Source organism: Phodopus roborovskii, unplaced genomic scaffold (genome assembly GCF_943737965.1).
Source record: "Phodopus roborovskii unplaced genomic scaffold, PHOROB, whole genome shotgun sequence".
In the NCBI taxonomy this organism is placed as follows: domain Eukaryota; kingdom Metazoa; phylum Chordata; class Mammalia; order Rodentia; family Cricetidae; genus Phodopus; species Phodopus roborovskii.
This window is the reverse complement of record NW_026125778.1, coordinates 184,807-201,660: the sequence shown is the minus strand read 5'-3', so window position 1 is coordinate 201,660 and position 16,854 is coordinate 184,807. Positions and strand designations below refer to the sequence as shown.

Here is a 16,854-nt window from a genome sequence, read left to right as displayed (position 1 = left end):
CCTTTTTCTTGGTTAATTTTATCAAGTTTTTTAGTTGTGAACCAACCTGATGATATGATTATACTTACCCTGTTTTTCGAATTAATTTTGGTTAATATTTGAATGGTTGAAAGTTAAATTATTTTAAGATCGTATTGATAGCAAGATACATTGAGAAAACTCTTGCTCCCGTCCCTTTCTCTGGACAGACATATTTCTACTTCTTCCACTACAGATCATCAGCCTTCTAAGTTCTCTTCTTTGGAAAGCTTGTGCAACCATAAACACCATACATACATACATACATACATACATACATACATACATACATACATACACACACACACATATTTGCATCCCCTGTTACCTTCATACATCAGTCAGGCTTTGCTTTTTCCACATAGAATTTAGTTTGGAAATCACTTTTTATTTTCTTCTCTCTTTGTATTTATTCCATTGTTTGGGTGTTTCAAAACAGTAGTTTCATTAGTATTACATTCTAGCATATTTTCATTGTAATATTCTAGTAATTTTCATTGTAAATCATTTGCTCATCTGTAAGGTTTCTAAAAGTATGTTTTTAAAATCTGAAAATGTTTGCTAGCAGTTTTCAATACTGATTCCTAACTTCACAACCATGGAATATGAGGTGAATGCTAATAGCTCTTGGACACTTGGATGCTAGGTTAATCTGATCTTGGTGATTGGCCACCTTGTTCTGCTTTGTATACTCATCTTTATATTGTGTCTGTCAGTAACACCTACCTTTTATTACTGAGTAGTATTCCACAGTTCACTAATTGATAACCATTTGGGTTGTTCATTGAGGACTGAACTAAGACCAATCATTGCAACTTTGTGTGGGCTCATGTTTTCATTTGCTTTGTGGAAACTTTACTTTAGCAAGATATTGTTGGGCTTTCTACAAATACAGGCTTTAATATTTTTTGTGTGGTTTTGTTTGTTATTTTTTTGGCTGGCCTAGATCTTCTTTGTAGATTGGGCCACCCTTGCACTCACAGAGATCCACCTGCCTCTGACTCCTAAGTGCTAGAGTTAAAAGTGTACTCCATTATGGCTAGCTTACAAGTAGAGTTTTATTTTTTCCTTTTATGTTATAGCTACCATTTTCTTGTCTTACGGAACTTGTTAGAATTTATAAAAACTGTAACAGCACATGGTAAGACTGACTGTTCTTGCCTTATTCACATTGTTGCAAAGCTTTCCATTTTTCATTATTTTTGTAGCAGCTGTAGCTTCACAGAGATAGCATTTCTTTTTTATGGGATACTTTTTGAAATCATGATTTGTTGTTGAATTATGTTTGTAGATGCCATGTTTCAGATACGGTCTTCAAAAAGATAAAAGGGATAGCCTAATCAACTATACCATTCATGCCCATTCCCCAATCATCACACCCCAACTTTTAGTCTTAGTATTAATATCAGAATTTGTACCTGGAACTTGTTAATTCTTTTTATCCAGCTGAGAAGTAGCCCTTATTGCTTGTTCAAAAGGCATGGACGTTGTCGGATTCAATAAATATCTTTGAACTGGAATTTCTTCATCCTGTCATTTCCATTATGTTAACAGTAGTCTTGGTTCCTCTTCATCATCTTCCCTTTTTGTATTTATTGCCCTTTTCTTGGATTAGTTCTTTCACATCCATGAGAACTTCTCTTTCAAGAATGTCAAGGTCTAGAAATGTTCATTCCTTTCACTTTGTTCTGTGACAGGAATTAATGAAGGCTTGCATTTTTGCCTAGAGTAATAGATAACTACTCAGGTAGGAAATGACTTATCCATACTCTGTGGGTCACCAAGCCTTTATCTTTGTAAGTTTTCAAAGATATTAATTAAGCCAGCCTTTGGGGATTCCTTTGGACACTCTTTTAGTGTGGCAACATGCCTATTTGGCAAGTGACAATTGTTACTTCTACTTTTTGCTGGCCTGCAAGGTCAACTTGCTGTTATAAATTAGGACTATTTAAGATGGATCAAGCCCAGCATTTTCAACAATTAAGAGATGTCAGCCTGCATTCCCTGTGTTTCTTCTATACAGGAGGGTCAGGAAGCACCAATTCACAATTTTTCTGCCTGGTCTGGAACTATTCTTTAGAATTAACTTCAGAGACCAGGGTGCATTTAAAAAAAGTTGTCAGTGGTGTCTATATTTGACTGAGAACTCAGCATTTGTCTCTAGGCCATAATCACTGTGAGGCATATGTATTAAGTGGAGTGGGCACTGGTGTTGTGGGAGCATTGTTTCTGGTTACAAATTTGGGATCCAGCTAAGTTTTATAATATGGCATCTTGTGTCGCTTTAATGTCTAAAGGCAATTTTGCTTTGAGCCAGGGTATCACCATATAGCCCTAGCTGGCCTGGGGTTTGCTATATAAACAAAGCTTGCCTGGAGATAACAACCATCCTTATGCCTCAGGCTCTCTAAAGGCAATTTCAAAGGACATTGGTTTGGTGGCGGGAATCTCCACCTGTTTACTCTCCGTTAAAAGGAAGGCTAGACTTTTTCTGACTGTGATTTTTTAAAAATTTTTATGTGGGTAGAATCCCTTTCTAATCCCCTTCTTTGCTACTACCTATTTAATAAGAGAGCATTATATCCTTACTTTCATTTGATCATCTACTGGGAACTGGTTAGTGACTAAGAGGGCTAAGCTGCCCCAATTTAACCTCTACAATCTTTTGTGGACAAGTTGTTCTTCTTTATATTTCTCAATTGTCATATGAAGTTACTAGTATTACTTGCCAAATGGGGTTGTTTGTGGAAATTAAATGATTTAAAATGTGCTTAGAACAATGGCTAATAGGGTGGCAGTCAGTAAATTACCATTGTCCACAAGCAGATGGATTACTTTTGCCTCAGTCTTACTGTATCACCTTTATTGCTTTTATTCCGAAATTATTTTCATTTTCTCATATACCTACCTACTCACTTTCTTTGCTGCCATCCAACCTGTATTAGCCCACTGTCTCCCAATTATCTTCTTGAAGACCCATCTCAAGATTTTTGTTGTTGTTGTTGTAAGGATATTTTATTTGTATGGGTGCTTTGCCTGCATGCGTGTCTGAGTGGCACTAATGTGTCTGGTGCCCACAGAGACCAGAAGAGGGCATGATATACCATGAAACTGAAGTTTCAGATGGTTGTGAGTCATCATGTGGATGCCCAAAATCAAACCTAGGTCCTGAGCAGAAAGTAAAACACACACGCACACACACAAACACACACACACAGAGAGAGAGAGAGGGGGGGAGGGAGGGAGGGAGGGAGGGGGAGGGAGATTTTTGAATTTCCCATTGTGGTACAGAGTGGCTGCTTGGTATATATTGGCTCCTTTTCAACTCTCTGGAAACAAGATTAAGTAATTACATATAGTATGCATATCAGTATTTCAATACTAGTTAATTTAATAACTGTTCATGGAATGCTTATAGTTTGGAGAACTAAACTCTTCTGCTGACATGATCATTTGTAAACTTTTCATTTCCATGGGTGAGGACATCCCTGTGTGGTATGCTGTCTTCAAAGAAGTCTTAACCCCCTAGTACATCAGAATGTGGCCTTACCTGTAAATAGTGTCATTAGAGATATAGTTAAAGTTGAAGATATATCATAAGGGAAGCTCCTTCATCTATCAAGAAGGGTGCCATTACAGGAGAACAGTGTAACAAAGCAGGGATACATAGGTATAAGACTATAATTGAAATGATGCTTTTACAAGTCAATGAATGCCAAGTCACCAGTGGGTACTAGACAGGTGTTTCAGAGGGCTCAAGTCTTAACTGACACCCTCAGAACTGAGAGAGAATCCCTAGCTGTTACTCTAAGCCATCCATTTTGTGGTTCTTTGTTATAGAAGCCCTAGAAAAGGAATACATTGTCCAAATGCTTGGACTAGTGTTGACAAGCCTGAGCTCGTGATTAAAGTTGTAGGTTTGCCTTCATTATCATGTTACCTATCTTCTCGATATAATTTGAGTTTTAAACAAATTTGCTGCTAGGCCAGAAAAGGTGTAGGAAAAATTGACTCCAAAATGCCAATGTAGTTCTTGTACTTTGTGCCAGGTAGGTATAGGAGACATTTCTAAGAATGCTTAGAACAGCACTATTTGGCCCTGAGACTGTGTTTCTGATGCTCACATCAGCCTGTGTGACAAAAACAAAGAACAGAATCACACTAAAACCAACACAGTATTTGCCAATATATGCATATTTACAAGATCATAAAGCTAGGCATAGCAATTACTATAAACATACAAATCCATCCTAGGGAGTACCTTTTAAGTGTCTGAAATCCAACTTCTCCAAAGACATGGAAATTTTTCGAGGCCATTGCTCGTTACTGGGTGATGTGTGCCCAAAGTGTGCAAGTGACAGAAAACATAGCCTTTAGGAAACTCTAGAAATCTAACAGAAGGAGACCCAGAAGGTCACTGGGAGGTCCAGTACTATGTGAAATTTGAAATATTAGAAACATATGCATTATATAAAGAAGTGGAGTGTGCCTATGTGTAAGAAGAGCCTAAGAAAAGCACTTGCTTCTACCTTTGAGTGAAAGCACCTGGAGGATGCTTGTTCCCACCCAAAGCCCTTTCCTCTCAATTATTTCTACAAATTGCACATGTGCTCTAAAGCACCACCCCCACTAATTCTGCTTGGAAGAGTCTGCCACTGCTGCCAAATCTCTAGGCTTTTCTCTGAGGGTCCCTTGGCCCCCAGCTGAGAAGGTTTGATGAAATATAATGTTGAAATGTAGCATTCTCCATTACTGTAATAGTTATAACTGTACTTGTTTTTACTCCTTTACTCTTTGCTTAAAAATGTCTTTTGCCTATAAATTTAACATATAATTTTGGAGAATAGGTCTCAGTGCAAAAAAATAATTCAACAAAAGATTTTGTTTTGTTGCGGAGTAGATTAGCTGGGTTCATGAATATTGGAATTTGCAGGTGAATGGGAATTTGATCTACTCCTATTTTAAAACTTTGTTTACTGTCAGGTATTTGACTGTTACAAGATCCATTGGTGATTCTAATGTTCTACTTAAATGTCTGCCCTATCACTGTGTTGCCTTTGTTCATTAAAAAAAAAAAGTAACCTGATAGTTGTTGGCTTTTAAATGGTTTATTTGTTGTACCAGTTTCAGCTTATAATATCTAAAATTACTCAGTTCCATGGCTAACAGCTCATGTCACTAAAGCCAGTCAATTATTCTGAAGATGTGCTATTTGTCATGAGGAGACCAAGAAATAGAATAAATGGATCTATTTATCCAAAGTCCGTCATAAGGTCCTGGAAAAAAAAATGATTTAGACTGCCTTTCAGCTGCCTCTGAATTGGTTTCAGCCAAAGCCCTTTGTGACATTTAAAGCTACAAAAAGTAGATGCATCTTTGAGCTGAATTCTTATGAGAGTGAATTTCAAAATGAAAAATAACTTAGCACTTTACGTTTTCTAAAGCTCTCATCAAACCAGGTAACTTTTAGTATTGAGATTTGAAGTAGTCAAGGTCAATTGATCTAATACATATGAGTTACATATGTCTATTTGAACAATTAGCTACTTGCTGAGATTAGATTATCATATGAGCCACCATCTTCATCAGAGCAGCTATGACTGCTCAAGATTGGGTTCCTTGATTATTGACATTCCCCTTCGAAGGATGTGGGGAGGGTCATTGAACCCTCACCTGATCTCATCTATTCCCTTCTGCATCTCCCAGCTGGTGGTACACTATTCTGTTCTAATTACAAATGAGTTTCTGGCGGGGAGATGCTAGAGCATGTAGAGGGCCAAAGGTTAACCGAAGGGGAGACTTCATCCATGCTGCTGTGGGGAAGTTGTCACCTATACCAGGGTGAGACTTTTGGGTGGAGAAGCTGCTTTGGGATCACTCCTGCTACTGTAAGTAACTCCTCATCCATATTCCCTCACTAGGCCTAATCCACAAGTTCTATTTTTTATGTAATTATACTTTGTTTTGTTGGTGGTGCCCTAGAAAGAGGGGGTAGACATCTGTTTAAGTCTCCCCCAGGGAATGAATTTCCCTCAATACCTAGTTTGAAGAATGACTTAAGAGTTCATGGAAAGCCTCTAGTTGGAGGAGGGAACTGGTCATTTGTTGTGGTATCATTTTCATGATCCTCCTCACCTTTGGCCAGGACAAGTGGTATCATGCCTGTTTTATGGACAGGGAACTGCACTCTATGCAATTTCAGGGCTACTATTACTAAGTGACAGAACTGGAATTGCAAACTCGAATTCTTGGATACACAATTCTCCTTTTCAACCATATCACACCGTTTTGAAGCTGGGCAAACTGAAAAGTGGGGTGACTAGTTTATTTTGCAATTTAAAAAGACTTGATTATGTATTTGGGCTGAGGAAGTTCATTTGGAAAGGACTTAATAGTTTAAAGCATGGGGTAGCAGCCTTTGCTGTGAATGAAATTGTATTGAAATGTGTAGTTCTTGTGTTACTGTTTTGGTGCTATATTGCCAAGTTGGGTGCTTGCTATTGAGATGTTTGGCTCAAGGACACTGCATAGTTACTATCTGAGCCTGTGTAGAAATAGTTGACTATCTCTGGTCAAAGGAAAATTCATAAAAAATGAAACAAACTAATACTGTTTCACATCATAGTTATTTTCATTTGGGTTGGGATAGCTCTTCTTCCAAGTAAGCAAATGTACAATCTAAATTGATAGTCACAATGGGCTCAAAATGCCTGGAGCATTGAACAGTTCTTTTGTGTGCAGCCAGTAGTTTCATTGAAGACATTATGAGGTCTGTTTCATTTTCTTGTCTAAGTGGCCCATGGTCAAAGTTACTTTTCATGTGAAAAGTATGAATCATTGGACCTCTCATAAACCGTGCATTTATCAGCACTCTTATACTGACTAGACAGTAGTCCTTACTGGGCTTGATGCTTCCCAAGAGGCCAGGTTGGAAATGAGGGGGAGGGGTTTGAATGAAAAGTTCACTATTAAAAATCACAGCCCTTTTATTTCATTTTAGACTAGAGTTAGGGCAGTATGTTGGTGCTCTAGAAAGACGGACTGAATAGGGAAAGGAAGTAAAGCATCAGAGACAGGGAGGATAGTGGGGTCAGGAAACAGATGAAAACGAAGTATGTAATGACACACATGAAGATACCATGAGAAAACCCATTGCTGTACATGCTAATCAAAAGTAATGATAGATTGTTCAGTGCTTGTTGTGAAAGTGTGAGTTCAGTCCTGAACTCCATGTCAAAAAGGCAGGTGGCTACCATACACATGTAATGTCATCACCACAGAGGTAGAGACAGATCCCTGGGGTTTGCCTACTCTACTTGGCCAGCTCCAGGCCGGTGAGAGACCTTGTCTCCGAAAATAAGGTAGATGGTACCTGAGAAATGACACTTAAAGTTGTCTTCTGGTCTCCACACAGATTCACACACAGGGGCACACACAGAGATAGGGGGAAAATGTCTTTAGATTGATATCATCCACAATTCACATCTTAAGCTAGCAAAGGGATTTTTACAGTTTGTTTTTATAGCAAATGGAGTATTTGTTCTAATAATATTGTGTACCACTGCCTGAACTTCATGACATTGTTTTCAAAATAGACTTCCAAGTAAAAACAATGATCTTCAAAAGACTGAAATTCTAAGCAAGCTGCCTGTTCATGACTCCTTGTTGGCTGGCAGGTTTTGAAAATGTTGTTCTCAGACTGGATAGGTCCATACAGCCATTTGGACTGGTGGGGGAAAGCACCTCTAAATTCATTTAAATGCCAAGGCAAAGTAATAAATCACATTAGGCGTCATTAAAGGAGAAAGCATCATGCTCCTTCTCACCATTCTGTTTGTACACAAGAAAATTCAGCAACTAAAATCTAAGCAATAGTGGGGAGGCTACCTTAAATGTAATTCCCTGATAATGAGATTGACGACTACCTTATATGCCATCTAGAGCCTTCATCCAGTAGCTGATGGAAGCAGAAGCAGACACCCACAGTTAAACACTGAGTCAAACTGGAATCCAGTTGTAGAGAGGGAGAAGTGATGAGCAAAGGGGCCAAGACCAGGCTGGAGAAACCCACAGAGACAGCTGACCTGAACAAGGGGGAGCTCATGGACCCCAGTCTGACAGTTGGGAAACCAGCACAGGACTGAGCCAGATTCCCTGAATGTGGATAGTAGGAGGATGGGGCAGGCTATGGGGCCTCTGGTAGTAGATCAGTATTTATCCCTAGTGTAGGAATGGACTTTGGGAGCCCATTCCACATAGAGGGATACTCTCAGCCTTGACACATTCGGGAGGACCTGGGCCCTGCTCCAGATGAAATGACAGATTTGAAGGCCTCACTGTCCCTGGGGAGCAGAAAGGGGATGGGCTGGGGTTTGGTGGGGGTGATAGGGGAGGATGGGAGGGTGAGAGAACTGGGATTGATACGTAAAACAACCTTGTTTCAAATGTAAATTAAAAAGGAAAAAAAAAAAAAAAAAAAACAAAGTTCAACAGAAGCACTCAGCAAGAGTCCTGGATTGCAAATCAGGTGATACTGGAGCTGGGGCTCCCACCTCTTGTTTAGATTGTGCTGGTAAAGGCCTTGTGAGAGCCAGGGCAAAATGTGCTGCTTTGAGACCTATTTACTTGTTGCAAATGGTCTGTTACATAGTCTAGGTGTTTTGTGTGCTCTGAAAGAATAGTTTATTGGTCTGGAAAAATGTGTGGGAGAAGGGGTTTAGGCGGCTTACTTTGTTTCATGGGAGAGCCTACAGAAGAGGGTAAAACTGTCTCAGTTCCTTGGTGCAAACTGTTTCAGAGTAGTATAAGTGAGCACTTCAGCTCTGCTGCCCAGAGTATCAAGTAAGGAACATCCTGATGAGCCAGGGACTTTGTTGTACCTTTTTATTTATTTGAATAAGCTTTCATGGATTCCTGGCTTAAGGGAAATGGTGTCAACATCCTTGTCCATGTCATTATTGACCAGTTAATTCATTTAGCACATAACCTATTAAGGACCTCATAGATGCTGGTCACTGTTGCAGGCGCTTTAAATATAGGTGTAAATAAAACAAATGAATCTAGAACCCTAGCCTGCAGATGGCGGCCCCTCTTGCCAGGAGAGCTCTAGTCCTTTTGCGGAGGCGGGCAGTAACCACAGCGACTATATGAAAGGGGCTAAGTGCTGGCACGAGAGACAGAAGCAAGGAGAGTGGGAGACCCACTGAGATGCTGAAGGCTATGTTGTGCTTACAGCTAAGCTTTATTCTGCAAATACCACCGTGATGTACTTTTATTTGAGGGGGATTAGAGGCCCTCAAGACTGGTGAGCTGGGTGAGTTGAACTCTCTTAACTTTTTGTTGATTTGTCTTCAAGACTCCTCTTTTACTGATATTAGAACCAGTCACACACTTCATTTAGTTTTGCTTAGAGAGACAGCTTGGGAGACTTCTCCAGATGAAAAGTACTCTGTGATGTCAGGAGACTTAAGCTAGTTGGCCGTATCAATGACTCAATCCAGGAACTTAACCCCTATCTAGTCCCTGTATCTCTGTATCTCTGTATCTCTCTCTGTCTCTCTCCCTCTCTGTCTCTCCCTCTCTGTCTCTCTCATTTTACATATTGATCCCAGTTCCCTCTCCCTCCCTTCTTCCCTCCCTTCCTCCCATGCACCCTGCCCACCCTCCCATCCCATTCCCCCCCATACTCCATAGGGAGGGTGATGCAGTCCAGGAGGGGTCAACAAAACCTGTGCAGTCATTTGGAGTAGGGACGAGGCCCTCCCTCCTAAGGGAGTACCCTTCCATGGGGAATGTGCTCTGACAGTGGAACCAGGATGTATCCCTGGTGCCCTGTATCCTTTTCATCAGGAGGGTATTTGGCTTGAATCATCACGAAAGTATCTTGTTGTGGGGGATAAAAATCATATCCTTTTTTTAAGTGAGAAGTTTTATTGGAAAGAGAAGGGGGTGACACAACATGACTCTTGTCTGCCCCAGGGGAACAATGGTAAAGGCTGGGGGGAGCATAAGTGGGCAGGGATCTGTCTTTGAAAGGGGGTCCTTTGCTCCTGGCATGAAGACAATGTACCTTGGAACACTGAGCTGGCCAGGGTACTGCCTGAGTGAGTGCATTCTGCCAGGGGACAGGGGCAGGCCAGTGTAATGCTGGAATCCTTTTAATAGTAAAGATCTTTGTTGTCCTCCAGGTGGTGAGAGTCCTCCCTAGGGTTAGGAAGTAGTGCTCAGTATTTGCTCCCCTGGATTGGTAACTGGAGCATCAAGATTGCTTAATCTTCATCAAATGAGGCCAGGGTTCTTTCAGCTAAATTTTACTTGTGTGTAACTTTAATGTCTTCCAAGTAAGTTTTCTGGTCTTTGTAATGTCAAACATGAACTCATTACCTCCATTGTCTCTTGCCTCGGGGATTATTAGCTCAGCAGGTCAGCAGTGCCCCAGTCCTGTTTCTTCAGTTCCACTTCAACATTTCTTCCTTATATTTCTTTCTTCCCCTTGTCATGAAACCATTGATACACCTATTTGTCTGTCTTGCTAAATTGAAATGATAGTGAATAGCAGTCTTGCGCGGTGGGGCTTCTTCTTACCTTACATTTCGCCCGCAGAGTGTCCATGAGCAGTTTGATGACTGGCATTTTGGGACTCATTGCCTCGTTTTGTCTGATTTGCTTGTTTATTTCTCTCCTCTTCCTCCCTTGCTCTCTTCCTCTGCTGCTGTACTTCCACTGGATTGTCCTGGGTGTTGTGTCTGGTAGTGTGTCCTTAGTTGTTGTTGTTTTTTTGAAGAGTTTCTGACTTTTCAATTTTGTGACTTTCTCAATGTCCTTCTTTTGGTCCATGATGTGAGTATACTTTCAGATCAGACCCTCTCTTAAAAATCCTCAGCACCACCAGTTTTCAACAGAAAGGAGTCCTGGATTCAGTGCCAAGTATCCACAAGGCAGATCACCTGAAAATCATATCTTTGTGTACAGAATTCCCATTTTTTAAAATTAAGCCAAGATAGTAAAAACAACACTTTTTAAAGACTTTTTAAACAAATATTTATTATTTTTATTTACGTGTGTGCGTGAAGCTGCATGAGTTCATGTGCCCTGTATGTATACAGGTGCCCACAGAGGGCATCTGAAACACTGGAACTATTTGTAAACTGCCTTATGTGGGCATTGGGACGAGAACCTGAGTCATTTGCAAGAGCAGTCAATGCTCTTAACCACTGAACTATCTTCTCCAGCCGCCCCCAATGACTTTTTTTTACATAAAAAGGATTAAAATTTCATTGCTTGAGGCTTTGGGCAGAATGCTTCTGTAAATGCCTCCTGGGTATTGGTCTGTTTAGGGCATCTTTTACAATGGCACATTGCTTCCTGTTCCAGTCATTGTGGGCAAGTGCAGTTTAAGTTTATAATTCAGTCATCAGTAGCCAAACACTGTCCATGTTGTAGCTTGCTTTCTTCCTGGTATTTCTAAGGCAAGGGCTTATTTATAAAATGGATTGTGTTGACCACAGTGAATAATTAGCCTTTTATAATTAAAATGCTGATAATTACTAACAGATTCATACAGTAGTTCCCTTGAATTATTTTGCCCAACAATGATAAAATTAAATAGTGACAGAAGCTCAGAGAAATTAAATAACCTGCCCAAGGTCAAATAGTTCCTCAGTTGCAGAGGCGGATTTGAATGGCGACAGCTCCAAAATCTAGCTCATCAAGTCTCAATGTTGCAGCTTCTTCAGACTGTGGGGATCAACTACCACATTTGACACAGAGGCTCACTGATGAAAATTTAAATCCCGGCTTACTGTGGAACCAACCCTTATCATCACCCAGGCCCTTGAATCTCTGAGGATTGTGTTTGATTCAGCTTTTAACAGTAACAGTATCTTGCATAATTCCCAAAGAGAAGGCTTTAGACATAAAGACCATGTTATATGATGCTATGTATATGAGGGCCCAGAGTGGGCAGATATGGAGAGATGGAAAGCAATCTATCTGGCTGCTGAAGGGCTTTAGCATTGGGAGTGCAGAGTGTTTGTTGATGGCTGGGCATGAGGCTTCTCTTTGATGTGATAGAAATGTTCAGGAATTGTGATTAGTTTCACAATTTGAGGTTAAAACTTTTACGTGATGTTTTTTTTGTTTGCTTGCTTATTTTTGTTTTGTTTTGTTTTTTGTTTGCTTGTTTGTTTGGTGTGACTCTGGGAATTGAGCCCAGATTCTTGTGTATTCCGGGTCACACCATACTATTGGTTACATGAGACAGGTAAGGGTGTGTATGTGTGTGTGTCTGTGTGTGTGTGTGTGTGTGTCTGTGTGTGTGTATGAGAGAGGGAGGGAGGGAGGGAGGAAGAGAGAGAGAGAGGCAGAGAGAGAGAGCATGGTTGGCAGTTTGTGAGTACTTGTGTGTGGTATGTGGAGATGTTATTCCTCCAGAGTGGTCTACCTTGGATTTTTAGACAGGTTCTCTCAATGTTCTGGAGCTTTGTACTTTTGGAGCTCACAAATTAAGTTAGCCTGGCTAGCTAGTAAGGCAGGGTCCCCAGTATTGGGATTTACAAGCATATACCAGACCAGACTTTTTAAAACTGCAGGTTTTGGCCCGATCATCATGATTTCAAGGCTAGCATTTTACTGAGTGAGCTATCTCCCCAACCCCCTGACAGTTCTTTTAATGGAACATGTCCAAAAGAGTCCATAGATATCCACAGTCACCTTGAAGTAGATATGGCTTACCTGCTAGTGACTTCATCCCTGTCTATTCTTAATATTGATAACTAAAATAACAGGCATTTCTTGTTTTCCATCATTGCTAACATCTTCACAAGTTTAAATAAATACTTACATTTGAATGGTTTTGTGCAGCCAGTGAGATGGCCCAACAGATAAAGACACTTGCCTTGCAAGCTAGATGAACTGAGTTTGATTCCCACAACTCAGGTAAAGGTTGAAGGCGAGAACTGACTCCACAACCTGCCCTTGGACCTCTATACATGTACTACAGCATACATACCCACACGTACACATTATGTACACAAGTACAAATATCTTAAAAATAGTTTTATGTATTATCTTAGGCTTCTCTATTGTCATGAAGAGACACCATTACAATTGCAAGACTTAGAAGGAAACCATTTAATTGAGGAGGCTTGCTAACAGTTTCAGAGCTTCAGTTCATCATGAAGGGGAGCATGTTGGTGCGCAGGCAGACATGGTGCTGGACCTGAGACTGCTACATCCTGCAGGCAACAGGAAGTCTACTGACTGTCACAGTGAGGAAAGCTTGAGTAAGAGACCTCAAAACCATCCACACAGTGACACACTTCCTCCAAAAAAGGCCACATCTCCCAATAGTGCCATTCCCTTCGGGGGCCATTTTCTTTCAACCCACCACATGTATGCTCTGAATATTAAGCTTATGTCCATGGCTGAACTGAAGAATTATGAATTATTTAGCTGAAATAATACTTTTCTAGAATATACTAACAAGCAATTCCTATAAATAGATTTCAGTCTATTCTATTTCACATTAGACATTTTAATATGGAGAAAATAATTCTTGAAGGGGAATTGTATAAGTGATATTATTCTCCCTTTCATAATTCTGTTTGGATGCTTGTAAAATATCTTTAAAAGTTAAGTGGTATAGAAATTTCATGCTTGCCATATATTGGTAAACATTACATTTTTTGTTTGTATTTTTTATTTTATATTACTTTATTTTTTATTTTACATATCGATCCCAGTTCCCTCTCCCTCCCTCCCTCTTTCCCTCTCTCCCACCCTCACATGCACCCCAACCACCCTCCCCTCCTACCCCACCCACATGTAGGGTGATGCCCTCCAGGTGGGGTCATCTAAATCTGTCAAGTCTTTTGGAGTAGAGACTAGGACTTCTCTCCTGTCTCTAAGTTAAGGACATATCCCTGCATGGGGTATGTGCTCCCAAAGGCCTTTTGTGCACCAGGAATACATCCTGGTTCCACTGTCAGAGGTCCCTTAGACTGCTCAGGCCTTCTAGCTGAGACCCATGTTCAGGGGGTCTGAGTTAGGCCCATGCTGGATTCCTAGATGTCAGTCTGGGTGCCATTAGCTCCTCCTTGTTCAGGTCAGCTGTCTCTATATATTTCTGTAGCCTGGTCTTGTCTTCCCTCTCTGCATCTGGATTCCAGTTCGGCTCAGTGTTTAGTTTTGAGTGTTTGCTTCTGTTTCCATCAGCTACTAAATGAGAGCTCCATGATGGTGGATAAGTTAATGTGGGCTCCATGATGGTGGATAAGTTAATGTGGCAATTTGAAAACTATGAATATAATTTTCTAGAATAAGCATGATGTCATGTATGGGGTTTCCCTTTTACTATTTAGCTCCTGTTTCCTGTTCTGTGTTCCCCAAACCTTTTTTTGCAATTTTTGGGACATAATCACATTCACAAATACAGGCAGTCTTTGTACTTCATGATCCTTTTACTTCAGCCTCCCAAGTGCTAGAGCCCAAATTTGTTCTACTACACATGGCCCTTTATAGCCATTTATTATCAATATGTTTCTCTCGTACAGTACCCTCTTAACTTTTAGATGAAACTTTGGTGGAAATGTGTGGCATACCTCTAGACTCTCCCTCTCAAGTCTAAAACCCAAGAATACAATAAAGGCACCAATGAACTCGGTTTCTTTCCCCCCCCCCATTGGATATCTACTGCCTGTGCTCTGACTAGCTCTTTGTATTTTTATTGTTTTGGGCTCAAGGATGTAAATAGGGCCTACAAAGTTAAGTACTATGTGTTCTCTTGAAATATTTAACTATTTAATCACATGTTCAATTAATAGACAATTTTGTTTTTCTTGGTAGTTTCCAGGATGGCTTCTGCATCAACATCTAAATATAATTCATACTCCTTGGAGAATGAATCCATTAAGATGGTAGGTTCAGTTTTTACATTTGTCTACATCGCTACATTTCTCTCTTCATATTTGTGTTAGACAATCATTTAGGTCTTATTGAATCGTGAATTTCATTATGTGTTCATATAGCATAAAGCAATGGAGACACATTGTTCTAGGAGAGATTTAAATAGAATGTGTTAAGTGATTTTTGCTTTGTAACTGATTTCCTAAAGCTTTGTTCATGAATTGCTTCCAGACCTTACATTCAGGTGTGAAGCAGTCCCCTGTCTCCATAGCGCTCTGAAGGAGGCAAGACTGACTACGCAGGTTACTAACCTTTCATAAATAGGGAATTATTTGATGGCTGTGATGATGAGACTTACAAAAGCCAAACATGTACAAACTGAACATAAAATGCTTTAAAGTAGCCAGGGTAATTTGTTCAATTAGAATGAGATTTTCGGATCATAAATTGAAAGGGAGAGGTGTATTCTGATTAAGTTTTATTCATGGTCCCATGAAGTTTTAAGATGATTCTCCAAAAGGTTACTTTATTTTCTCACCTCACAGTGTGTAATTCTCCCACCTCACAGTGTATAACGATGATCAATCAGAAAGGGAGCTATCTTTTCATTTTTATTTCCTGATCACTGACAAGGTTGGCCTTTTATTTCCTTTGAAAGCTATATTACTGTCCTTTCCTGTTGGTTAAGTGAAATATTCATGTCCTTTGCCTGTTTACCTGGGAGGGAGGTTGGGAGATTCTTTTCTTAATGGTTTAAGAAGTATTGTTCATAATGTAATAACTCTTTATAATATACAAATCACTTTAATTCAGCCTTTTAATCTTATATCATTCTAGTTTGATTTTGAGATACTGAGATTTAAATTGTCTGTGGCTTGGTTGGTTGGTTTTGAGGCTGGGTCAGGCTATGTTACCCAGGCTGGCCTCAAACTTGTGATGATACTGCCACAGCTTGCCAAAGGATGTCATCATGTCTGCATTGCCTGAGTTTAATGATTAATGCTTTTCTGTCTGCCTGTCAGAGTTGCTAAAGTGATTAGATGAGGCATATACCTGAGAACACTCTGAAACAGGAGACCTATAGAAAAATACAATCAATGGGGAATTTCCCAAAATGGCTCCTACGGACCTAATGAGATCTCTGACAGACTACACTTTCTGATACCTAGAATAAGGATCCTAATAAAATAATAGGTCAGAAAGCATATCCTTTGGCACTTTGATACGATTCTGCAGCAATTGCCATGTAGCATACTAACTTTATTAATGTTTGATCATTTTCCTGAGATGTGTTAGCTTTAAAGTACTTAAAAATATTTAAAACTTTTGTAACATTATTTAAATGCAGACTAGGAGTTAGCCCATTAATAAATGTTGTAGCCAGATCAATCTTTTATTTTTCTAACTTTTGTTGCTAGGGATTGAACAGAAGGCATCATGTGAGCTAAAAAAGTACCAGCTATATCTTCATCCTAGATTCTCCTTTCCCAGTTTGAATTTTCTGCTCTAGTTTTCTGAAATACTAAACTTGCATCTTTTCTATAAAAAGTTACTTCTGTTTGCTAACATTTGTGCAAAGATAATACCAACACTTTTGACTAACCTTTCACTTGCAGGTATCTCAAGATGGAGTCAGTCAGGACCTCAGTGAGAGTGTTCCTCAACTCCCAGGGGAGACACTAATTACTGGTAAGGAGTTTTTGAGGCTGGGGGTGCAGACCTCGAGGAACAGTACAGCAAGATCAGGTGGCTTGAGCTTCACTCGCTGTGTACAAGACAGAGAAGGCAAATAGGCTAGCTTTGTTTAGGAGCATCAGTGCTGAGAATACTGCATGAAGAACTCATCAAAGAGTTCTTTCAACAATTCAGTGCTCACAAGGCTAGCAATATTCTTGTTTCTGTACCAAATAGAATGATTTAGCAGGAACAATG

At 40.0% G+C, this 16,854-nt stretch overlaps 1 protein-coding gene across 2 annotated transcripts in view; it reads left to right on the top strand.

Annotated features, from left to right (window-relative positions):
- The window catches only part of Mtm1 (myotubularin 1), a 111,893-nt gene that overhangs the window by 7,938 nt on the left and 87,101 nt on the right, over window positions 1-16,854 (top strand). Inside the window, exons 2-3 of one of the 2 annotated variants that reach the window (XM_051178626.1) lie at window positions 14,863-14,933; window positions 16,539-16,611. In XM_051178626.1, the coding sequence (XP_051034583.1) occupies window positions 14,871-14,933; window positions 16,539-16,611 (136 nt within the window). In that variant the 5' untranslated portion in view covers window positions 14,863-14,870. Of the gene's footprint in view, window positions 1-14,862; window positions 14,934-16,538; window positions 16,612-16,854 lie in introns of those variants that run through there. The other variant, XM_051178627.1, reaches the window with a different exon arrangement.